Source organism: Lutra lutra, chromosome 4 (assembly GCF_902655055.1).
Source record: "Lutra lutra chromosome 4, mLutLut1.2, whole genome shotgun sequence".
NCBI classification, from domain to species: Eukaryota; Metazoa; Chordata; class Mammalia; order Carnivora; family Mustelidae; genus Lutra; species Lutra lutra.
The window spans coordinates 149144455-149171000 of NC_062281.1; the positions used below are offsets into that span (position 1 = coordinate 149144455).

General features: G+C 45.0%; 1 protein-coding gene across 10 annotated transcripts in view; it reads right to left on the reverse strand.

Moving 5' to 3' along the window:
- Window positions 1-26546, reverse strand: part of FGGY (FGGY carbohydrate kinase domain containing) — a 414785-nt gene that overhangs the window by 199625 nt on the left and 188614 nt on the right. For all 10 annotated transcript variants that reach the window (XM_047726124.1, XM_047726127.1, XM_047726128.1 and 7 more), the window contains one exon: window positions 7168-7296. In XM_047726124.1, coding sequence (XP_047582080.1) covers window positions 7168-7296 — 129 coding nt within the window. The remainder of the gene's footprint in view (window positions 1-7167; window positions 7297-26546) is intronic.

Genomic DNA, 26546 nt, shown 5'->3' on the forward strand with positions numbered 1-26546 from the left:
CCGTGGCCCCAAGGCCCCACATCCTCTCCACTTTCTGACCACAGATGAAAAGACTTGTCTCCCTGCTAAGGCCAGCACTTCCCAGTCCAGAGAAACCCAGCACTCTAAGAGAACCTGGGCGCCTGGGGACAGGAACCCCAAGCCCTCCCTCCCTTCAGCTCCCTTAGTCCCTCACCATGGTGCCTGCAGCTGCTAAGGTCCCAGGCAGCGGTGGCTCTCATTAACACAAACTTCAACTTAAAACAATAAACCTGGAACCCACATTACCATGTTCTGGCCCCTCCCTGGCTAGGATTCACATCCGGGGACTCCCGGAGCTGCCCTTGCTCTCTCAGCTCAGGCACTGACACCGCTGTTCTCCTTCCAGATTCCCCAGGATGGCCGTAACTGCTCTTCGTTCCCCTCCATTTCTTACAGACCGCCTGTCTCTCTGGACCCACCTTCCCTTCCCCGTTGGGTATGTTCCCTCCTGCCCAGCTCCTCCGCACACCTCTGGTTTGGTCTCATCTGTCTACTTGGCAGCACCCGGGGACATGTTCTGTCTCCTGACCAGTTTTCCAGGTCCCACCTGATGTGTAGGCTTGAAACCCGGGGGCGGTGGGGTGGGCGGGTAGGGCCTAGGAATCTGGGTTTTTTTAAACTCTCCTCCCCCAAAATAAAATAAAATAAAGGCTCTCCCCAGTCCGATTTAGCAATCTCTGTGTTTGATCTTTCAAAATCATCTCATGGCTATTATGTTCATCAATTCAGTGTTGACTGAGGAAAGACTCTGTGGGTTGTAGGTTGGACGGGCATAAAAAGGTGAGCAAGATTTCAGGGAAACACTGAAGTAGAGGCAAAGTGTTGCGGGTGGGGAGGGATTCATCTTTTTCTAGAAGCAAGGTCAACTTTGGAGGAAGTAACATTTAGACTGAGTGCTGACACCTGAGTAGGCCTGTCTAGGAGACGAGGAGAGGCCACCCCAAACAGAGCAGACAGCAGGGGGGCGGGAAAGCAAGGGGGTGGAAGGTACGTGGTGTGCAGACAAAGGAGGACGGGAGGTCTGGTGAGGCCGGCCTCTCAGTGAGACACACAGGGGACGAATCCTCTTGTCCCTCTGCTCTTTGCTCCCACTTTTGTCTTCTTACCTCCCAGTTATTTTCCCCTAAAAGTTAACTGCATAAAGTACATGTTGACAAGGTACTAATCTATTAGCCAAACCCTTACTTTGGGCTGCTTTTTGGCTTCCATAGAAATAAGCTGGTGCAGAGAAATGCTATCAGTGAGGGCGCTGGGTCTACAGCGGGCCTCTCGTCCTTAGCCCTTACTGATGTCAGAGGCGGTGTCATTCTTTGCCATGGGCCTGTCCTGAGTGCTGCAGGGTGTTCAGCACCATTCCGGTCCTCCAGCCGCCACACGCCAGTCTGACAACCGAAAACTCTCCAGACGTGGCCCCGTGTCCCCTACAGCAGAGGTAGGGTTAAAAATCACCCCGGGTTGAGAACCACCAGTCTAGAGAAATAGAAGGTGAGCTCTGGAGTCAAACGCAAGCCCAGACCTTGCCATGACAAGAGTTATGTGGTTACGGAAGTGTTCTGCCTCTGGCCTTCAATGTCTTCATGTACAAGATGGGAAATAACCTCTCCGGAGTAGGATACTTGTGAGGGACAAGAGATAGAGCAGGTAAAGGGTCACGCCGAGCACTTGGCACAGAGGGCAAGGAAGAACAGTCCTAATGGCAGCGGTGCCAATAAGAGTAGTGGTTCTACTACTTGTTTTTATTAATGATGCTGATGTCATCCTTGCTGGAGTCATTATTAAGAAGAAAGCCTAACTGAAGCTAAACAGTTACAATGATTAAATAAGTCCTGTTTTACCAAGATGCCCTAACAGGGTAAGAAATGCTGTGCTTACATTGCCAGACACCACGTCCTCTAGGGATCCTTTTATAATTCTTCAAGTCCCAGTTTGGGGCATATTCTATATTTTTCTGAAGCTCACCACACTTGGTACATATAACGGTCATTGTTTATTGAATGTTTAATTTTTCTATTAGACCATAAATGCCCAGAAGTCTAATTCTCTTTCATATTCACCTAATACTCCCATCAACTAGTAGTTGGTTATCAATAGATATTTACTGAAATCCTTTTGGTACTATTTGTTACTTGCTAAAATGGTATTTTTAAGGGTCAAATTCAAGAGTAGACTGGATCCCATCTTAATAGATATGCCATTCCATATGGCACAGGAATTAGAATAGAATGTGAGCTCTGGAATCAGAAGGCATGGATTTAAATGACTTACCACTTACTAACTGTGTGGCTTTGGGCAAGTCAGGTCGTCTTTGTGAGCCTCATTGTTTCATTTGGTAAACGGGAGCAAAATAATAGAATGTATAAAGTTGTGCTGAGAATCAGCACTGCTCCTAGACCACTGATTATGGCAAGACGGGCAGCTGACAAGTTCTACTACTCACTGGAACAAACTAGGTTTTGCTAGGAGGGCATGAACCAGAAGCTCTTTATCAAACTGGTTAAAACAATTCTTCTGCTACTGAGGGAAAAAAACAAGAATGGAAAAAAAAGAAAGGAGGGAAGGAGCGCGGGAGGAATTCAAATATCCTCATTTTGGTTTGACTCTGAAACTCAGATGAACAATTTATGCCAATTCAACACCTGGCAAAGAATCCAGTATCTGGAAGCAAAGAGCAGTGCTAAACCAATGCACGAAGTCTGCTCTTAGCCAACACCTGCTAACATGATGGGACCCCAAGGACACCAATTTCCAGACATCCAGGAGCAGATCAGGGACTGCCCAAACCCAACTCTTTTGCTGCATGGAGAACTGAGCCAGCGTACACCTACTGTGTAGGGATAACTGCCTCTGTAATGAGAAGTTACTCTGTGTCGTAGCGTCCGTCCCTCGTGGAGGGGATGCACTCATTCCTTCCATTCACTGAGTCACTAAACATGCATGTGTTAAGGGTCCTCTATGGGCAAAGCCCTGTGCAGGCTGCCGGGATAGAAGGATGAAATGACACAGTACTCTCTCTCAAAGAGCTGTCACTAGTAAATGAGACCAAGATGCACACACAAGACTGGGTGACATCCTCAGTAAAAGGCAAGCAAGTCCAAGATACACGGGAACAGGGAAAGGAGTGCTCAAGTCAGCTCGAGGGAGTCAGGGAATGCTCCCAGAGGAGGTGGCGCCAGAGTCAAGATTTGAGGGATAATCAAGAGGTTGTCTGATAAATTTAGAATGAGAGCCTGAGGCAGAAATTGGGTTGTTATTGCCTTTCAGGACAGCTGGGGTGCTGGAGCCAAGAACAGACCTGGAACAAAGTTAATACTATTTTTATAAGCTAGAAAAATATCAGCGGCAGGAGCCCTGGCCAGAACCGCCCCCACAAAGAGCAAACAAAGCTACTCCTATCTCCTGGCTGTCTGCTGGAGAACTTACTAACCAGCACCTTGAGAACAACATGTTCTTTAATCTTTGATTTTTATTCCCACAAAGTCCTTCCTCTTCATTTTCTAGAACTGGGAAAAGCATGGCTTGAATTTTACTTGCCTCTTTGATCTTTATCCTCCTGTCCCTGGCTCCCTTAGACTGAGAGCCCAGGGAGATTTCTCCAAAGCAGAGTGCCGACCCCTCCTACCAGTCAGAATGCAGGGTCCAAGGTAGGTCATGCCAGGTCAGCACCCAAAGGGACCATGACTGTCAGGGCCTGTTGGTGGGAGGCTTGCACAGCCTCCAGTTCTGACCTCCAGAGATGGATCCTGAACCTGATATTCAGCAATTTCTTAGCATGGAGTTCATCTACCCATTTCTTGAGATTGCTTCTGACCCCCACCGATACACTATCTAAAGCAGTGAATTCTGCATTCTGTTACCAAGTGCCAGACGAGGACAGTTAGGGCACATTTGGGGAAGGCACACAGAGTCCAGAAGCCTGAGGTTCTTCTCCGACTGACCACCCAAAGAGAAGACAGTTCTCCTAGTACACTTCTCACTACAGTAGTAACTCAGAGAACTTCCAATGTGAAAGCTCTTACTTTGCATCAGGTATTATGATTCCAGAGTGAGAAAACCAAAGAGAGATGCCTCATAACAACATGCCTACTATGTGCAGCTGCTTCACCTACTCACATCATTGGCTTTCTGAACAACCGTGTGTGTGTGTGTGTGTGTGTGTGTGTGTGTGTCTATGTGGCGGGGGGTGTTGCTCTTTCTTCTTGCAGAAGAGGAAATGCAGGAGTGAAGAGGTATGCTATTTCGGTCCAAGGAACAAAGGTAGAGAGAATAAGAATTTACATCCAGATCTTCAGATTCCATGTCCAGAGCCCTTACCAAAACATCACAATAGCTATCTCCAACCAGTATTACGAAGCAACAAACACGCAAGCCAGGAAAGAACCAACAGAATTTTCTCTTCAGAAGGCATGGAGTTTTGTCTGCTCTGTTGACCGTCATAACCCCCAGTGCCCGGACCAGTAACTGGCAGGTTTGCAAGCACTCGGTATGTTTCTTTAGTGATTATGCGGCTGGATGGTGGATGATCTTTCCAAGACCCTCAGGGCTTTGGAGGGCACAGGCAGGGTGAAAAACAAAAGGAAGGTTCTGTTTCAGGCCTCCTCTCTTTCCCAGACACCCTAAACCTGAATTGGCCAAAAGGGGAGAGGAGGAAGTATCCGAAAGTACATGGAAGGACAAAATTTGGTTAAAACTATGATCTTGACTGACTCACAGTTGCCAGAGAAGCCCCTCCCTGTGCCTTCCCGGAAACCACTAGCGCCTATGCTTAGCCCTTAAAGAATCCAAGGTCCTTATTCTACCTTTCCACGTAAAGAACTTACCTGTGGAAAACACAAGGGAAACTCACTAACTGATGAGCTTAATTAAAAGGAACAAAAAGTTTCAGCCAAAGCCTCAAGGAGTAAAATTCCCATCACCAAATGTCTCTGATTTAAGAAAAGGGCAGTGGGGGGGAGTGTCCTGTAATAGCCTGGATTCCCCCACACTTTCTGAGTATCTACACACATCAAGTGCCCTGTAGGGCGCAGCAAGTGCTGGCCAGAACTGAAAAGGCGTGCTCTGGTTCGTCCCTTCCGGAGGTCTGGGGAACTGACAAGGAACCAGGAGCCCCGTAGGTGCAGCCCGTCTTTCAGCACACAGTGGTCCAAGCCCAGCACACGGCACCTGGTTGGGGGGAAGAACACTGAAAAAGCATGATGGAGAAAGATTCCCTGGACTCAAACGTGGTACAGGATGTCAGGATTACGAGGGGACAGGAAAACTCCCTATCTCTCCAGACCACAAGTTCTCCCTGTGCCTGCTCTCTTAAACCACAATCATGCCCTTCTAATTAAAAGCACACACTGCTCACACTAAAAAGGGAGAGAATCACCCTTGTCTCTAACTCAGTATTATCTACCATTCAACCGACTCACATGCGTTACTGGCTGTTGACAACTTCTCAAGCATTGTGTTAGATCCTGAACATGAAAAGATGAACAAGACAGCCACGTTTGTAGACTGATGAGCACTGGCCTGCCCTGGATGTCTGTAGACTGTGTAGAAGAACCAGACACTGCTTACTATCCTGTTGCTTAAGGAAACATGAACTTCCACTCTCCAGGCAAAGGTCCTTTCAGCTTATTCTTGCCTTGATGTGACTGTATTCATTTACTGAATTTATCAAGCACCCACAGGACCCTGATCCAGGGCTCAGCACAGGTGAGACAAGAATAATAATATAATGCCCTCAAGGAGCTCAGGGTCTGTTAGAAAAGACAAGCAGATAAATCAGTGATTACAATCCAGTGTGATCATTTCTCCACTAGGGGTGGATAAAAGTGTTGAAAGAAGTATAACTTAGAGATTTTTACAGTAAATCTGAGTGTTCCATGGAAGGCTATGCAGAAAAGAAAACCTCTGCTACGAATCTTCAAGTTAGAGTACAAGGTAGCCAGCGGGAGCAGTAGAGGACCAACCAGTCAGTCTGGAAAGAGAAAAACACACGTGTTTACACAAACTGAGTTCTGGAAGCACAGGTCAATGTAAGTCTTTGAAAGGCACCTCCAGCCTCTGATACAAAGTATGGGATAGGGTACATTTCCACGTTTCTTTGACTATGATCCATAGTAAGAAATTCATTTTCATTATGGGCCAGTATGCACATGCACTACACATAAAGCATAAACCTAAGTTCCATAAAAACAGTGTTCCCCTTACCATGTGACACGTACTCTGATGTTTTCTATCGCAACTGAATCTATTCTGAAAATGCAATGCTCGTGACCAACTACACTGATCGCATGAAGTCTTAACCATAATTTGAAAAACCAACAACACTGTTAGAAAGAAAGGCTAGGGGAAAAAAATATGGCTATAGTCATGTGAGAGATATTGAGAATCTGCAAGCCCCCCTCCCAAAAAAAAGAAGGAAGGAAGAAAGGGAAGGAGGGAAGGAGAGAAGAAGAAAGGAAAGAAGGAAGGAAGGAAGGAAAAAAGAAAAGAAAAACAGCAGTAAGGATATAGAGGAGGAGAGTGTCATCACACTTTACTGTAACCCTTATCTCACTGTCTGCCTTCCTATTAAGATTTGGGGAAGAGACACCTTGGTTTGGTTTGGTTTTAAATTCACCACTCCCGAGCTCCATGTCTAGGACTCAGTTAGCATTTATTGGGTCTTTGAAGTAATGACCACATTTGAATGCCAGATGTGAGAGTTACTTAGGAGATGAAATTAAGACTACATTCAAGGAACTGGATATAGGATGGAGGCCAAAATTATGAAAACAAATCAATTAGACACGTCTGGGTTTTGGAGTACCTTTAGAAAAAAACATAGATAAGTCTACCACCACCATACATGCTATCTGGAAGTTAACATTTCTTTTTCAAATTTTCAGTTAACCAAAGAACCTCCAGATATTAATTCAGATCATTTTTTCCCTGTTATTCTATATGGAGAAATCAGTAAAATTATAAGTAAATTCTCCATTTGATAAAAAAATTCTATAATTCTATCCAAATGCCTAACTGTAAAAGGACTTTCTGTTCCTGTATCTTGAACCACTTGCCCTTGATCCCTGCTTTAGAAACAGGAAAACAGTGTGTTCGGTTTGGAGGAATATTCCACTCGAACCCGGTGTTGCTCACGCATGTGGAGTGAGCAGTTACCTAGGCCTCCTGCGTGGGCGTCAATCAGTGAAGCTGCCACCGCTATTCCAGCAGGAAGGCCAAGGTCCTTCGCTGCCTCTGGTGTGAGCCCATTTCCAAGAGAAGCTCCAGGAGGCAGCACTTGGTTTCCTGCGTAGACAGGAGGAAAAACAAACATCTGTCAGTTTGAAAAACACAAAAGCAAACATAAGGCTTTCTTCAGGGAACCTCTCCGCTCCCTCCCCTCTCTTCTGCCTTTCCTCAACATCATGAAGATAAAAACCATGCACCCACAAACAGTCCTTTTTGCTCATTTGATGACTTAGGTGTATGTCCTTGGTTCCTATGGGTTATGCTCTGTGGTACTTTATAAAATCAAGAGCTCTGAGGCACCTTTCAAACTGGATCAAGATTCCATTCACGGGAAATTCCAAAAGATATAAACACAGCGGCCTCTTAAAGACTAGGTTAAAATGGTTAAACTGTTCCAAACGGGCTTCCTAACACAGCAGCAGCTCTACGAGCATACCCTACACACATGCACTCGTGCATACCCAGTCCCTGATGAACACAGATTCCTAAGGAAGTTGAGAATATTTACTTGTATAGTTGCTTCCTGTCAGAGGATAAGGGGGGGGAATTATTCTGTTCCAATAAAAAAAAGTCTGGAAAGTTTTTCTCCGTTGAAAAAGAGAGCCCAGTCTAAACCTTGCAAACTTGACAAGGCTGCTACTTGCACAACCACAGAATACAATCTGAATGGTGTTCTTTGGGGCTGTGCAATGCCACGACCCTGATATTTCAAGTGACCTTGAACTCCTGCAGTCAGTCAGGCTTTCAGTTAAGAATTTATTGATTGTCTTGCTTTGTGTGGGCACTATGGTGCTGTAAAAGGCAGTCCTTGCCTCACACCTAGTTAGGGAGATGAGATCAGGACCCCAAGAGCCATGTAAGTCAGAAGAGAATGAAGAAACCCATCTGTTCTCAGGTGTTTAGAAGAGGCTGAGTTCTTCCCTTCCCCCTGCCAAGAAATGTAAACTAAGTATTTCTGCACTGCATATGTGGGTCCACCCCCACCCATAGATGGACCCACATATATGCTCAGAGCCCTCTGAGCACCAAGATTCTAAGATTCTGAATAGGCGGTCAGCAGTCTGCTCAGCGCTAAGATGCCTACCACTTGTTAATTATTCAATGGAGCTCCAGGGGTAGCCTGAGGTGTTTCAGGACTCCTGGAGGTGGAGGAGAGGGTGGGGGCTGAGGGAAGCAGAAGGTTGAGTGGCTGACCAACCTCCTCTAATTAGAAACAAAAAACCCCTCCACAACACCATTTTTATCCATTTTAGTTAATGAGTTTCTTCTATAATTGAATCTGAAAAAAGTCTAGCTAAGAAAAGCAAGCAGAAGACTGAAACCCCTACAATGCGTTCTGTGGCTTCAGCGCCCAATATGGTAGCCACTCAGCACGTGCAGACGGAGCGCTTGAAATGTGGCTGGAATAACGCCAAGGACCTAAATTTTCCATTTAATGTCATTTTAATTCATTTCAATTTAAAAACTGATACTCAGGGGTGCCTGGGTGTCTCAGCCGTTAAGTGTCTGCCTTCAACTCAAGTCATGATCCCAGGGTCCTGGGATCGAGCCCCTCATCGGGCTCTCTGCTCAGTGGGGAGCCTGCTTCTCCCTCTCCCACTTCCCCTGCTTGTGCTCCCTCTCTTGCTATATCTCTCTTTCAAATGAATAAATAAAATCTTAAAAAAAAAAAAAACGAAGACAAAAACTGATACTCAATTCAGTTACTGAAAAACTTTGAATTATGTTTGAAACCACATTGGTGTGCAAATCTACATTTTCAATGTTAACTGAAGAAACTTAAGTATTTACAATGAAAATTTAGTGTCAGAATTGGGATGTACCAAGTGGCAAATACGCATTAGGTGTCAAAGACTTCATACGGAAAAGTAGAGGAAAAATGAATGTAAAATGTCTCATTAATAGCTTTTACATCAAATACACACTGAAATGATGTTTTGGGTGTTTTCGGTTACATAAGATACATTGACATTAATTTTACCTATTGCTTTTTACTTTAATGTGGCTACTGAAAAGTTTTAAATTATGTATGTGGCTCATGTCTAGGAGATAAAGTCAGGATGCTCCAGTGATGGGGTGGAGGAGACTATCACTGTCCGCACTGCACAGATGCATGGGGAAAGTCAGTTTATACAGGGAAAGTAAATTCCCCACAGCCAAATGGCATAAGTGTTGGAGCACAGCCCATAGATTCCATTCTGATGGGCACAAACCTGCACTCCCATTCATTAAATTACACAACAGTGTATGTATTTTTTAAAAAATTTAGGTGAATGAAGAAAACAAGTGAAGTTCTTTTACATTTTTAAAGATCTTATTTACTTATTTAGAGCGCTCGAACATGCGGGTGGGGGGAGGGGCAGAGGGAGAGAGAGAGAATTTCAAGTGGACTCCCCATGGGTGGGGCTTGATCCCAAGACCCTGAGATCAGGACCCCAGCCAAAATCAAGAGTCTGGATGCTCAACAGACTGAACCACCCGGGAGCCCCAAAAGAAGTACTTTTGGAACGAACATTATGTTTAAAAAAAGTAGCACCATTTGGGAATCATGCTCACTACCTTCAGAGTTTTTTTAAAAGGTTAATTTTCATAGGAAGGTAAAAAGGTTACACTTTCATTCCCGAATTCACAAACATAAAAGGTATAATTTTCATTAAAAAGGGGTGCCTGGGTGGCTCCGAGGGTTGAGCCGCTGCCTTCAGCTCAGGTCATGATCTCAGGATCCTCGGATCGAGCCCCACATCCGGCTCTCTGCTCAGTGGGGAGCCTGCTTCTCTCTCTGCCTCCGCCTGCCTCTCTGCCTGCTGTGATCTCTGTCTCTGTCTCTCTCTCTCTCTGTCAAATAAATAAATAAATAAAATCTTAAAAAAAAAAAAAAGAAGAAGAAGATGATTCCGGAGAGAAGGATTCGCAAGATGGCATATGCTGGGAAGACTTCCGGGCAGTAGTTTAGAAAGGCTTCCGGAATTTAGAAAGGCTTCTGGAGGACCACAGGTAGATTCCTCAGCATAGGCAGCATCTGGAGCAGAAGTCAAGAAAACACAGGAGATGGCCAAACGAGCTGAGTGCGGAGGAAGAGGAGCTGGGCGTGGAAGGGCAGATGAGGCTGGAGTTGGAAGTGGGGATGGGGCCCACACTACCTACAGATGGAGGGGTCTGACCTCCATGATGAAGACCACCGTGAGCCTCTGGAAAAGCATTCAGGCTGGGGCGTGAGGTGCTGGGATTTGTGCACTTTCCCAGATATCTCTGGGACCACGCACAGCAGGAGACAGACAAGGTCAGGGAGAACACTGCTGAAGCCATTTCGGTAAGAGAAAAGATGAGGACCTGCATTAAGGAATGGGCGAGAGAGATACAGAAATAGGCAACAGGAGAGATTTTGTTAAGTAGGCTGTGACAGGCCATGGCAGTCACCTGCATATGTGGAGTAGGAGAGCTACAGAGATGCCAGACTTGCGGCCCAGGAATGGGAGAAAAATCAGCAGACGGCTGCTAGCTGCCAGCTCCTTTGAGCCGCTGTTCCAAGGTGACCCCTTTCCCAGGGCAGCCACACCTGATGACTTAGCAAACTGGGAGCAGAAGCCTCTGATGGGCACCACTCACTCCAGAGCACTCTGCTGGGCTGGCCAAGGGGCGTGGGACTGTATTATAGCTCTAATCCTCCTTCCGCCCAAGCCCCCTCTCTCTCCCTTCCGATCACAGGGGGCAGCCCCTAATAACCACCTTGTACCCCCAAATCTGTCTCAGCATCTGCTGCCGGGGAAGCCAATTTAGGGTAGTCAGCCAGGCCTTCTCCTCAGGCCAGTGGTCCCGGAATGAAAATAAACACGCACAAAAATTTACATCCTCCTTTGAACTGGAACCGTGGCCTTCAGGAACAGTCTATCTGGACTAAAAGCAGGAAGAAGCTTTGTTAATTTCGAGACCAGAAAGAAACAGCTTGGCGTAAGAGAAGATGGTAGAAAAGGAAGGACTCTCTGAGAAATCACCCCATCAGATCATGCTTTAAGTTTATCATCCAGGGGTGCATCTGAGGGACTAGAGGGGCTGTCAGAAGCAAGCTTTAGTACGCCTTAACAACTTTCCTGGAAATAATCCCCCTTTCGGCTCTTCCTTGACCATGAAATTAAGTTAATCACAGTATCCACTTCCCAGACGTAATCAAGAGCTCACAGCCTCAGCACCGGCTGTCTCCCAGCCTTTGTTCGCCCGTTCATCCATGCATCAGTGGTGGCCCTGTGTATTTCTGCCCACCTGTGGGAACACTGACGTGCCAGGGTGAAGTGAAAGAGGTTCACACAGGGCTCTGGTAAACCAAGGCTCTCGGCCTCTCATCAAGGGCTCGGCAGGTGGAATATACATGGTATTCCCAGAGCACAGAGGAGGGGCAGTGAGTTGGCCCAGGGGAAGGCAGGAAATCCAGATGAAGGTGACATATGAGCCTCATCTGGTAAGACAGGTGGCAGATAGCTGGTTTCAGAGCTAGAAAGCTCAGGGGAAATGGATGCCATTAGAGCAAAAAGCAGTTCGCTGCAGGGAGCCCTGAGGGGGACAGAGGGTTTGAGGCGTTCAGTATGTTGGCAAAAGGGGCACCAGGGAGGAGCAGAGAAGTATGGGTCTCCAGAAGGGGAAGGAGCCCCAACTACGACAGTGAGGCCCTGCTGGCCAACAGCTTTGAGTACCAAGATTTGTTTTTTAAGAAGATAAACCTGCAGTGCAGAAAGGCTAGAACAGGAAACAGTCTGTATCTGTGAAACTATCAAACCAACTGAAATGCAGGCTGTAAAACATGATGCAGAGTATGACTTCATCTTAAGAACAACAACAAAGGGGGTAGATGGGCTAGTTGTAAAAATTCATTACTAAGGGAAAAAGAAAAGAAAATTGTTTCTGGATGAAGAAATTATAATACTTTTTTTCTTTTTACCAACCTTGTAATTTCTAAAACTCTTCTACCTTGAACACACATTCCTTGTGTACATTTTTTAAAGGTGTTTCCCCCACAAATCAGGGTAATAAATCAGGGCACATGTATCCAGAAAAATCCTACACAGCCATTAAAATGAATGAGGAAGAATTAAGGTATGAACTTGGAAGAAAGTTCAAGATAAATTTGGTGAAGCCTTCAAGACACAGAAGAGTGTTCAGAGTGTGATCCCATTTGTGAATTTTGTTAAAGTAGACCAAAACGCAAGCATGTCTACTTCCAGAAAACTCCTAGAAAAGTATGCAGAATATTATTACAGCAGGGACTGGGACCCAGGGTTGGGAACTTTCCCTAAGATTGGTGCTTCCTTTCTACCATGACCTTGTATTTCCTTTGTGATCAAAACTTTAGCTTAGGGGCGCCTGGGTGGCTCAGTGGGTTAAGCCGCTGCCTTCGGCTCAGGTCATGATCTCGGGGTCCTGGGATCGAGTCCCGCATCGGGCTCTCTGCTCGGCAGGGAGCCTGCTTCCCTCTCTCTCTCTCTGCCTGCCTCTCTGTCTACTTGTGATCTCTCTCTGTCAAGTCAATGAATAAAATCTTTAAAAAAAAAAAAAAAAACTTTAGCTTAAGTTAAAATAAAAGCAAAATGAATTTAAGGAGTACCCTGGGCACATTTTCCAAACCCTGCTCATCAGCCTGAAGGCAGGAGAGGTCCAAAGACAGGTCACATCTTTTCCCGATTTGGCTGGCTTCTGTCCCTATCAACACACGCTCACATTGGGGTATAAAAAAATAATCACTCTGAGGGTTTGTGGGCTCATGTCCACTAAGTTCCTATTCAGACGGGCAGATGCAGTGGGAGCGGTCAAGAGCTGGGGCCTACAATTATCTGGTGGTTGAAGTCCCTCTCCACAGGCGGGGGCTACTATTACACCAAATTTTTCCCTACCAGTTTTTCAATTATCTATGACTAATGAGCACTTTGGGAACAGTTTCAGACACACACATAATCCTCCTTCCTGACGTCAGCAGCAGCAATTAATGACTGTGTGGATTGCTGGGAGACAGAAAATGCATTATAATGGTCAACAGAACTGTTATCCTCTCCAGGAAGAGGGAGATGGGGGAGGGGCATCGTATTAACTGGAAGGTTCAGTGTTCTTTTGTATCCCTACGCACAGGAGATGAAACCCAGGGTAAAAGTTGGCCCATGTTCTTGGAAATGTCAGAGAGAGGTTTGGGCACGGGTGGCATGCAACCCTGGTTCCTCTGCACTTGGCACCAGGGCGCTGGTCCCTGTTCGGCTTTGCCAAGGTCAATAGGCCAACCAGACTGGCTGGGACGGTGCTGTCACCTGGCCCTGACAGCAGGTGAGGCTCTCTGAGTGTTTTGGGACTGAAGCCCTTTCAATCTGGTTTAGGAGGGGAGCAAAAGATACAAATGTAGTAATCTGAAGCAGCACCTGCATCCCACTGTTTACAGCAGCAATGTCCACAATAGCCAAACTATGGGAAGAGCCTAGATGTCCATCGACAGATGAATGGATAAAGAAGATGTCACTCACACACACACACACACACACACACACACACAGGACTATTATGCAGACATTAAAAAAGGTGAAATCTTGCCATTTGCAATGACGTGGATGGAACTAGACGGTTTTATGCTAAGCGAAATAAGCCAATCAGAGAAAGACAATTATCATATGATCTCACTGATATGTGGAATTTGAGAAACAAGGCAGAGGATCATGGCGAAGAGAGGGGGAAAAAATGAAACAAGACGAAACCAGAGGGGCACCTGGGTGGCTCGGTGGGTTAAAGCCTCTGCCTTCAGCTCAGCTCATGATCCCAGGGTCCTGGGATCGAGCCCCACATCGGGCTCTCTGCTCAGCGCGGAGCCTGCTTCCTCCTCTCTCTCTGCCTGCCTCTCTGCCTGCTTGTGATCTCTAATAAAAAAAAAAAATTATCAAAAGAAAAAAAAAAGACAAAACAAGAGAGGGGGACAAACCATAAGAGACTCTTAATCTCAGGAAACAAACTGAGGGGTGCTGGGGGTGGGAGGGAGGGATGGGGTGGCTGGGTGATGGACATTGGGGAGGGTATGTGCTATGGTGAGCCCTGTGAATTGTGTAAGCCTGATGAATCACAGACCTGTACCTGTGAAACAAATAATACATTATATGTTAATTAAAAAAAACAGGAGTGAGGGAACAGAAACAGGATTGTACTCTTACACTGTCCAACACTAGGCTGGAGTTATCTTAAGTTATGTTAATACATGGCGGTGTACATAAGGTTGCCATTTCATGCAGCCACTCTCTGGGCTGGGGTGATGTCACAGGTGGTTACAACCCAGTCTGACTCTGGTTGAGCTCCAGCCTTTGGGGAGATATGAATGCTCACCAAACAAGACAAAATAGCATCATGTGCGTATGGCAGGCAGTAGACTGGCTACTGATACTTTAAAAGAACGGACAAGATTAGGGGCTTGACCCATACTCAGTACCTAAATTCCTCTGTAGAGATCTCCATTTGGGTGGGTTAGATCAGGGAGCCTTCTGGAACCACAACTGATAGAAGACTGAAGGACATTCTGGTAATTCTTGCTCCAGAATAGGAGTCACACACATCCACAACTATTCACTCAATCAGGGAAAGTCACAAACAACTCAAATCTGATATGCTCCACCACCTGTTGAAAGACAACTCCTAAAACGTTAATTTGTTCATTGCCCTTCATTTGCCTTCTAAAAACGACCTCATTTTAACTAGAAACTAAACTACTTTCAATTATTAACTAAATGTAAAACTTTCTGATGATAGTTTCATCATTCACTATTTATTACAGAAGTATTTACTGAGTACCTACTATGTGCCAGGCATTGATGTGATGCAGAAAAGGCGTTAAGGAACTTCTCCATCTGAGAAGTTCCCCGCCCTCAAAGGGCTTACTTTTAGTAGACATAGGATTCTCATCCAACAGCTCTTCTGAATTACATCTTGTAAATAATTTTATCTTCTAAGCTCTTCCATAGCGTGGAATAGTGTCACAAATCTTTGTATCTCTTGTCTTATATTTTGACCCACAGGTGGTATTTAATAAGCATATCACACAGTTTAAATCAAATTTTGAGTGACCCTTACACTATGTTTTGTTTTTTCCCCATGCTTCTCTTCCTCTCTCTCCTGCTAAACACAGAATTACTCAAAGATGGTTTTATTTCTCACTGCATTCAGGTCCCCTCCCCTCCAGGACACAGCAGTGTCTAGAACAGTTCTCAGTAATATCCATTCAAGTGAATTTATAGCTTTCTTAAAAAAAGAAGGCCACAGACATAGATCAATCTACTTAGATAAAAATGTTAAACACACACACACACACACACACGATCCTGCACATCAGCTAGGAGAGTAAAGAGAAAGGGAATATTTCCTAACATAATCCCACCAGTAACACATCCTCACCTCTCAAACTCAGAGACAATGTAAGGTATCAAAATCCATGGGTATGCTTAGAAAATGGGGACCAGCAGGCTCACATCTTTCACCAAGCACCCAGATGCGATGGTGCCGAGACATTGTGGACATCACCATTCAGTGGAATAGTGGCTCTCAAATTCTCCTTGCCTGGTCAAGTCTGTTCAGGGAGTGGATGGTGGTGATCCTACAGGTGAAAAGCCACAGGTCTCATTGCCAGGTGGGTCTGAGGAAGGCAGGATGGACACCAGGCCAGGTGTCTGGACTTGTTCTGACAGGCCACTGCTAATTATTATACAGGTCGGTGAGGCAAGGAGAGGTGCACACAACTTGTATTTTAGGAAGATAAATATCACAATGATAATAATGCCTGTTGACCAAAACCTACAGGCTTTCTGGTCATGTTTCTGGCATTTTTCAGCTGCTCTCACCTTTCATGCTAGCAACAGACCTCTGAGGCTGTATTAGAATCACTGCCTTGCAGCTGTAGAAACAAAAGCACAGAAGCGGTTATGTAATTTGTCCAGTCACCTATCTGATGAGGGGCACAGTCAGGCTTCCGATCCAGGATTCTCAGATTCCAGAGTGGAGGATATCCCTACTAGATCATGCAGATTAGAAGGGGCTGATAGTGGAGTCAGGAAGAATAATCCCAAGTGTTTTGTTGAGTCATGAGCAGAAAAGGAAGGCAGTTTCATTTGCAGAGGCTCTCCTGGTGGGTCATGTCCAGGAACAAACCCCCAGGAGCCATGAAATACCAGCATCCTCAAATCTCCTAGCTCCTTCCTTTACTCCCTTATGCAGGTTCCAAAAACAGAGACCCTGGACTTTGAATGGCCCATCGTGACCACTGACCTCAGCATCTTCTTTCTTCAGTAGAGAAAACCAAAGTCAGAGAGAGAGGTGGCCTCTCTGTGGCCACCCTGCTGGGGGGGGCAGAGTCTTGACTGAAGACTGGGCCCCACTTTTCCACACCTCCTGCTGTGGCAATACTAGCCTGTACCCACCCCCAGCTGAGGCAAGGAGCTCACCGGAGCCAGGACTCAAAGTCACTGGGCAAACAAGAGGGTTGGCAGAAATCCAGCAGATTCCAGCGGTGTAGGCTGCCGATTCTCAACTATTCAGAGCTTATAGTGCAGGCTTTTCAGCTTGAAATCATCCACTTTGACACCCACAGTGACCTAATTCTCTAGATAATTGCCAATGCCCTAGTTTGCTCTCACCTAGCCTAAGGCCACCTCCAAAAGCCTTTCCTGGGTAGATCATAATTAATCACTTTTTTCCTCTATAACCCCACAGCATGTTTCTTGGAATTACATCATTCTGTTCTACATAATGACTTTTTCCCTTGCGCCTCGTTCTTCGGTGTTAGATGATAACCACCTTGAGGGTATCGCTCTGTTCACAGGTGTCTTTGCAGGAGGCACGCGGTTTAGCAATTCCCGTCCGGAGGGGGTAAGCTTTGTGATGGTGGGTGAGTGATTTCCTTTCTTTGCTCCTGTTTCTTCGCCTGTAAGATGGCTACAGTAACGCTACTGCATCAAGCAAGGTCGTACTGATAAGGCACTTTGGATGCTGTCATGTGGCAAATGCTCAGTTAATAGGAGATACTCTGGTGGTTACAGCAAAAGTTCTGTGTTCCTGGTCTACATGGAATCGCCTGGCATAGAGCGGTCACTCGGTTCATTCGGGCTGAGTTTATAATGCTTGAGGAGAATTCTTGATGTTACAGCACGTGGAGATGTATATGCTTTGGGGGTCATGAGAGCAAACCACAGAGACTGTGAAAGCTGTTAAAATATTCACAGTGATGGAATTCAGTCTTCCAACACATAAAGTGTCCCCCTGTAGTCATAGCTCCATGGCACGTCTCCAGAGCGAAATGTTTTAAAAGTGCAGAAGGTGTTCTCTTTGGAGTTATTTTAAGGACTAAATGCTTGCTCCACAAGGAAAAATTATTATTTTGTCAGCGAAAGTCCTGTTATGATGACCCATGCTTTCAAGACCCAGGCCAACAGTTCAACCACAGACAGTTCCCCCGCTTTGAGGGAAAGGCAAATTTGGGAAACAAAAATATTTTAACTATCATCGTGCTTAAGATATTACTGGGTTTAAAGCAGTAGTCTTCACAGTTTTGGTTGTTTTTGTTTGTTTGTTTTTTGTTTTGTTTTGTTTTGTTTTTCTGGAATCTACAAAAGAAGTCACATAAAGAAAACTGGGACTCACACAGGCACCTTCGCTTTTTCTTTAGTTCCAAAGAGCCATTAAACACAAACATTAGAGGGGCTCCTGGGGGGCTCAGTAAGTTAAATGTCTGACTCCTGATTTCGGCTCAGGTCACGATCTCAGGGTGGTGGGAAAGAGCTCGGTTAGGGCTCTGTGCTCGGTGGCAAGTCTGCTTGAGATTCTCCCTTTCCTCCTCCCCGTCCCCTTTGCTAGTGCTCTCTCTCTCTCAAATAATCTTAAAAAAACCAAAATCCCCCCAAAAAACCAAACATTAGAATCAGGATCATTTCATAGAATGTTTTATCACTAAAAAGATAGGAAGGAGATGATCTCAAAATAAAGAACATTTTAAAAAACTAAGTACAATTTCCTTTTATGACCTAATTTTCTCATCCTATCACACATCCCTTTGTCAGGGGCCAGCGTTGGGTCTCTAGTCTAGACTACTGTTTGTAAACTGCTAGTTTACAGAATACTAACAACCTCCTAACAAGGGGCTGAATCTACAGGATACTGAACCGCACGCTCTCATGTGGAAAAAGTCAGTGGGTCCGGTGTTCACCACACAACACCAAACATCTGGTGATTTGAAGACATCTGGGGCTTTTTTATCATGTAGACCAAACATGATTCAGGTAATTGACCAAATTTTTCACTTCCCAACCAGATGTCTTACTTTCATATAAATGAAGCCAATCTTGTACTTTCATGTGCAAATAAGCTAGACAGAAATTCACCCCTGGAGGGCAGAATTAATTGCTCATTCTCAATGAATACTAAATTACATATTATTTTTTTCCCATGATTCTACCTTTGAAAAAGGTTTTCCACTCTTGCTTTAAAGGCATATATTTCATCTTAGAAACATTCTGTCTTTTAAAATGTTTGTTCCTCTTTGTGTCTTTTACAGCAAGGCAGTGTGCTATAATGAAAAGAGTGTGGTCTTAGGAGTCTGGAAGAATTGGGTTCTAATTCTATGCACACCGCCCTACCCCCAATCTTTTAAGGGCCTTGGAAATAGTTACTTAAACTCTCTGAGTTCAGTTTGTTTTGCAGTTATAAATCATTAAACCCATCTCTAAGGGACACCATGAAGATTTAAGACCATTCTTTCATTCTTGTGATACGCATCAGGCACTCATTCTACGTGCCTGTCGCTCAGAGACAAACAGAGAGCCACCATGCTGTCCTCTGAGAACTGTCAAGACGCAGGTAGGCGCTCCAAAGGGTATGCTAGAAAAGTCACGCTTCCCTATGCTGAATGGCAACATACTGTCCAACAAAGGCAACACTTTTATTTAGGATTTTTAATAAAAGTATAAGCAGTTTCAACTACGGATCATTTTTAAAGGAAGTATCCAATTAATAAAAAGGAAGGACCTGTCTGAAACCTTTCCTCTTCTTGTACTGTTTTCAAAGACAGACTGGGATTTGCTCTCATGGTATTTGTTTAAAGAATTCATGTGGTTATCAATGACCCTCCACCTTCTATGCCGTTGTCCTGACAACCAACCATTTACTAGACAGAATATGGAAAGCAGACGACAATGTATCCCTTCAGTCTGGTTTAGTAGGTAAAACTCAACAGTACAGAAACAATATTCAAAAGACCAAGGTCTTTGCATAAGATCCTTCAAGGGGAAATAAATACATAGATATGAACTTACACAAAGGAGACAGCACTGCATAGAGAACTCAACAAGGCGAGGAGAGGCTGCCATGTGGGACCTCACTTCTGGCTTAAGAGCCCTTGTGGTTCAGTAGCCAGGCTACAATAAACAGCACAGAAAGACAAAGGGCTAAGTTTGTTGTTGCTATTGTGTTTATCTTGAGATGTTAGAGTCTTTTATCACCAATACCCAAAAACATCTCAAATATATGAAGAAATGAAATACGACTATGGTTTTTAAACTTTCTTCCAATGACCAGAGTTTTTTTTTTTTTTTCCCAAAAGGAATCTCTCACAGAATCCTAGCCTACAAATCTGATCTAGTTCAAGGAAAGAAGGAAATGTCCAAGAGCAATGTGCCTTAGCACTGACGCTTAAGGAACACAGATATAAGGGGCTGAGCAACAGAGGTTTGAATCTAGAATTTAATCTATGGTAGAGACTGCCAATCCGGACACATGAAAGAGGAGAGGAATGGGAGTCTGGAGCTGTGATACTAAGCCTCTTCTCTCAGGCTTTCCTGTAACACAGGAGCTGAAGAAGCGGAAAGTGTCCACTATTTAATCAGAGAGACAGTGACCTCACCCTAGGTGAAGGAGGACCTTGACACTGCAGCATCCAAAGAAAGGAGTGGAATTTGCCAGTTTGGCATTTAGCCAAAATGTTAGAGTACAATCCCTGAAGCCCTCACCCACACTGCCATGCGAATTCAGCAGGGGAATATTCCAAAAATGATGCTCTCACTTAATGTCATTTAAATCTCCAACTATGTCATCTGGTGTGTATGTTGTGCACTGGGGGAGGCTCATGCAGATTGTGGGGACAGCGCTCCAGCGCTAAGACTCAAGCTTCAAGCTTCGTCAATGAAATAGAATCTGATTTCTCCAGTTTTTGAGTTTCTCATTCTTCGGACACAAGACCCATGAGAATGAAGGACCTTAGGCAAAATGGAAAAGGAAGGCTGGCCCAAAGCCCAGAAGTGTCCCCAGCCATCAAATCCTTTCACAGTGGCCCCAAGGGCCACTTCTAGAGGGAGCACTGAGGGCAGAGGGAGGGCGATCCAAGCTCCAAGAGGCTTCAGTGGATGGAGCTGAGAGGAGAGACCGATAAACCACGCAGGACTTCACCCTCTGGCACCGTCTCCAGGGAAACACTTAGGGATTATACAGCCTCTGGAAGGTGATAAAGGGTGGACATCCATGGAAAGGGGCATCCAAGAGGCCAGTCCACTGGGCCCTTGTCTCTATGATCATAATTGATTTTTTTAAAGACAAAAATCAAGATCACAAAGCTATTACTCAATGTGTTTTTCCTTTAGTTTACAAAGACAATACAGCTTCATTACAGATCAAACAGTACAAAAAAACAAAAACAAAAAACAGGAGAAAAGACCCTCCCCTTAATTTCCCTCCTCCCAGAGATAACTACCACTGAAATGTTAGAAACTATTTAAGACCACCATGCCAAAATATAAAGATACACACATATTTAATTGTAAATAAAAGGGATAATATAAGTATGCAATTTTATATTCTGCCTTTTGAAGTTAATAGTATGTCATAGACACCTTTACTCACCAAGAAGTATAGTACATTCTTCTTGAAAATATATCATGTTCTGTAATTTGAAGGTACCATATTATTTAACCAATGCCTTAGTACTAGACATTTAGTATATTTCTGTCAAATTAAAAACACATACAGACTTAGTAACAAGTGGCTTAGTAAGGATTACTGTAAGGAGGTAGAGGGGCTTTGCAGTTAGGGAGAGGAATTATTGTGATACAGAGAATGTTGGGACCAAAGATCTGCAAGTGTCTCAAAAGTTAGACAAACGGGTCTTTCTTTTACATAGTGGAATAAATAAGGTGAAAAAAAGTGTAGGGAAACGGAGTAAAAGAGTGGTGTGCTGGAAAGTAGACCAGAGAGTGTTTTATTCTGAAGTCAATATATTATGAGGGAGGGACCTGTGATAGTTAATTTTATATATCACCTTGTCTGGAAGTTTGGATCTGTAAGTTACAATTTTATCCCATATATTTTGGTCAAACATTATTATGGATGTTTCTGTAAGGGTGTTTTAGATGAGATTAATATTTAAATCAATAGACTGAGTAAAGCAGATTGCACTCTGCTATGTGGGTGAGCCTCATCTAATCAGTTGAAGGCCCGAGTAAAACAAAAAGGTTGACACCTCTCCCCAGTCTAGGTCTCCTCGGTAAGAGAAAATCCTTTCAGCAGTTGCATTCACCTTCTTCTTCTTCCCCATCCTCCTCCTCCTCCTTCAAGATTTATTTATTTATTTGACACAGAGACACAGAGAGAGGAAGTATGCATGGCAGGAGGGCAGAGGAAGAGGGAGAGAGAATCCTAAGCAGACACCACAGGCAGCCTGACGCCAGGCCTGCTCTTACAACTGAGATCACAACCTGAGCTAAAACCAAGAGTTGTATGCTTAACCAACTCAAGCACCCAATGCTTGACAATCTTCAGTTTGGTACATGGGCTTTATCCTGCCTTGTGATTTGAACTGAAACATCAGTTCTTCCTGGGTCTCTAGTTTGCCAACTCACCCTAGAGATTTTGAAGCTTGTCAGCCTCCACAATCTTAATGAGCCAATTCACTGTACTGTACAAGTGCACATAATATGTGCATGAATGCACAAGTGTACACACACACACACACACACACACACTTGCTGTTTCTCTGGAGAGCCCTGACTGGAGCAGGACTCTTAAGGAGGACTATATCCTGGCCCAGGGTGAGGATCGGGCAAAGTTCAGGGCCCTGGAGGAAGGACAGAATTGTAACCAATGTTTGGTTAACAAGCATTTTGTTCCAACTGATCAGTGAGGCCAGGCAGGTCAGCTAATCATTCATAAGACAGAGAATGGGAATTTAGAGGGTCTGTGTCTGGTCTTGTCCTAAGTAAAACAAGGGAGGCATCGAGAAATTTTATCAAAGTCAAATGGTTAAGAGTAATTCTTTGCTGTAGGCCATCTCCTGGAGCACACAGCATGGTGGGATTTATTAATTTTCACGGTTTTCTAGGAGCACAGGACTCAGGGAAAATCCAACACTGTCATTTAATTATTCTTATTATAAATAATACTGTAAAGAACATCATTGAACATGCATGCTTGCCACACGGCATCACGGCCTTTTTGAGGAACTTAGGAATGGCACGTCTGTTACCCTTCACCTAAGAGGAGAAACAATAAATAAACAGGTGCCTGATCTCCTCCAGCAATCCTCGAGGAACTAGGAAAACAAGGCAAAGTATGAATGGTTTTCTCTAGCCTGAAAAATCAAATCCGAAACAACCTGAATCCTTCCTTTGATGGATGCTCTCCCAGTTTCCTTGCTCAGTGTGATAGACTAGAACTAGCCCAAATGTTGAATTCAGGCACACTCAGGTTCAAATCCACGCCAACATTTACCAGCCCTAAACCTTTGGGTTATGTAACTGCTCTATTTCTCCTTGTCTAAGATGGGAAGAATAGTACATAAAAGGAATGCTAGAAAATGAATGACATGATGGACATGAGAGCCCAGCACACCATATGCCCATTAACTGATTTTCCATAAATATTTTACTTTCCTCTCCCCACACCCCCCCCCCCCCCCACAGAGGACCTTATATAGAGGAGACATCATGAAACTAGGGAAGGGGACCATTTTGTACTAAGTGCCAACTATGATCCACGCAAGGTATGACACCCTCCTTTACAGCTCTTAAGTCACTGAATCTCATTAATCCTGTGAGGGAAGGGTGGCCATCCCCATCCTGAACACAAGACAGACCTGTAACTTGTCTGAATCCCACCTTCCAGGAAACATCACGACTGGACATAAGATAATAGCTGCTCTGGTTAGAGAGCCCATTTCTTCTCTGTCAGCCAAACGAGGAAAAACACTGCCCTTCCAAGGCCCAGGCTATAAGAGTTCTTAGTTCTACCCATTCCTTCTGGGAAAACTACCCTCTCCTAAACGCAGCACTTGCAAATTCCCTCGCTAAGGTTCTGCTTGGTAACCTCCAGCCTCCCTCTGCAACGCAAGACTGGTACTGCTTTCCCCTGGGGCCTAGAATCAGTGACCCAGGCCACCGACCAGCTGACTACCCAGCAGATGCTCCAGGATCCCGCTGTCTTCCCCACTGCTTGCGGTTCCTCTTGGGAACAATGCAGGAGCCTGCAAAAAGGCCGGTAGAAACAAGCTCCATCAGGCCTAAATAATTCACAAAGTGAATGCAGAGCCCAGCTAGCTCCCACAGTGCAGATAACCTCCTGCACTAAAGACGCAAAGTGAAGCCTCTGGGTTTTCACAATTCTTACCCCGCAGTGAGCAGGAAGGGAACAGACGAAGACAGAACCGTTACTGATGGAGCCCCTGGGCGGGCAGCCATTGGCATCTCCATGTCTCAGCAGAGGGAACTGGAGTGCGGAGACTTGCTAAGCACTGAGGTTGGGAACTGATCCCAGCTGCCTGACTCCAAATCCTACTCTAGGGCATCGCCCTTCCTATTTCTTAACTTAAACGTTTGGTCAAAACCAAATAAAACCTCAAGGGCTTAAAAAAGAAAAGGAAGAATGAAAAAAAGGCATGAGCACTCTTGCTGCTAACTCCCCAGTTCTTATCCCCTGTCCAGTTCCCTTGGTTCTCACCCGCTGCATTAGGCCAGCTTATCAAAGTGGGTTCCCCAATAGGCAGTGTATACAGCTTCTGGGAGCTTGTTGGGAAAGCACAGGGCAGGCTAGACCCACGGAGGCAGTTTTGATGAGAACCCCTGTACTATCACTGGGACCATCCCCGACTTCTGGTCAATGGTTATGAAGGGAAACGCTAGAATCTTTATTTTTAAAAACTCCCTGGTGATCCTGATGCCCAAGGAAATGGAAGCACAGACTCCTACCAAAAGATTATAATTAGCCCATTTAAGGGCGTTCTGTGCTAAATGTACCAACTTTACAACTGCCCCTGAGGTGAAAGTGATGGCTTCTTTTCTAACCAGCTGAATGACCTTGGGCATATTCTCCTCCTTTGTAAAACAGAGTTCATAAACACATACTTCAGAGTGTGAAAATGAAAATGATAACATAAAATCCTTGTTATCGTGTCTGGTATGCGATAGACGGTAAATCAAGTGCGGGCGATTTTTATTAATCACCTGTAAGAAGGAAGCAAAAATAACCCACGTAAAAAACAAAATAAAACAAAACAAAACCTCCATTATAATCTATATTATAACAAACGGAATGGATTGGCTGCACAGGAGGGAGACCTTTGGCATCTGCAAACCTTTCCAGTTCGCTTGGGTCCTGCCAGGCATGCGACTCTCTCTCGCAGGGAAACGCGACATCCTCTAATTATGCTGCCTTGCACAAATCAGATGCAGAAATGAACCTGGAAGGATGTGGAAGGGAAAACGCGGTGCAGTGTGAGAGCATTCAGATCACAATGTGAAGACAGAAACAGCAGTGCCAACAGAGCTGGAGGTATGAACAGGAAACCCACACTTCCGGGAGGGCTGAGCCATCTGACACACGGGACAAAGGTGCACAGCAAGGGGCTTGCTATCTGGCTTTCCCAAGACTGAGCTGCACAGCATGTGCAAGTCACAGGAGGAGAAAGGTGCAGAAAGGGGACTGGCGACGCGCAGACAGGCAGACTGTGGCAACAGAGGATGGCTGAAATCGGCATTCAGACTCAAATCCAGATGAGGTAGATGCATTCTACTCTGTCTCCATTTTAAAACAACTATCACCCCAAGGCGTGAAAGTAACAAACTTTTCCTCTTCCTCTTGAAATCTGTAAATCTATCTTCCCAGGATGATCATGTGTTTTGGGGGGGGTGGTCTCCATGTCTGCTCTGGCTGAGCTTTCTCCATGGAATACCTTCCCTGCCTCTTCACATGCCTAACCTCTATTCACTCCTCAGAAAGCAACTCAGCGGTCACCTTCTCCAGGAAGGCCACCCTGAGTCCCTGCCCCTTCCGCACCTGAACTGAGCTAGACCCCTTCTCAGGACAACTGCCACACCTAGCACATAAACCATATAAACGAGTTCAAAAAGCTGCTGTTATTTGAAAGCTGATCTCAGTGCAAGTTAAGTTTGGGAAATGCCAAGCTGCACTGAGACAGGTTTCTATACCGCAATGATTTCTCAGACACTTTAATATACTGGTGTGTGCTGAGAATCTCTAAGGAGGTATGAATATGAAGCCCCAATATGATTTGATCATATCATTTGAAATTTTTTTTTCCCTGAAAACCATCTGTAGTTCCAGGGTGCACATTATAGGCTATCCTGCTATCTTTTACTGACACCGTCTGCTTTCGTGCTTCCCAGACTGCAACTTCCTTGGGGGCCACAGTATCTGTTCAACAGAACACTTCTGGTATCTCCATAAGCACCTGCTATCGGTAGACACTTGCTGAAAGCCAACTGCATGTTACCAAGCTAACATCACATTTCCCTCTTCAAAACTCTACAGTGGCTTTCTCTTATTACCCCTTCGGATGCCTTACTCTAATGCTCACAGGGCTCTACATTTTCAAAATCTCTTACCCCATCGCTTGCCATTCCCCCTTTGGACTGCATTCTACTAAACTGGCCTTTTTTACTTCCTCAAACATGCCTATCTTCTCTTCCCCCCTGGGACTTTGCACATGCTGTTGTTTTGTTGTTTGCCAAGAACACTGCTACCCCCATGGTCACATTGCTGAAACCATCTCCATGATGAGGCTTCAACCCAAAAGTCTTCCCCACATTTCAGCCAGCATCTTATTTCCATCATAATACACATCAATAGTGACCTACTGACATATGTTCAAGATCATGTTTCCGTGATGTTCCCTTGTGTGTTCTCAGTCGGAAGTCAAGCCAGGGATGAGCCTTGGGGCAATGGGACTGGCAATGGGGAAAGGAGAGAAGACCATTTGGAGGTGATGATGAGCCGAGGTGGCCCAAAGTTCTGTAGGCCCTTAGAGGTATCAGGTA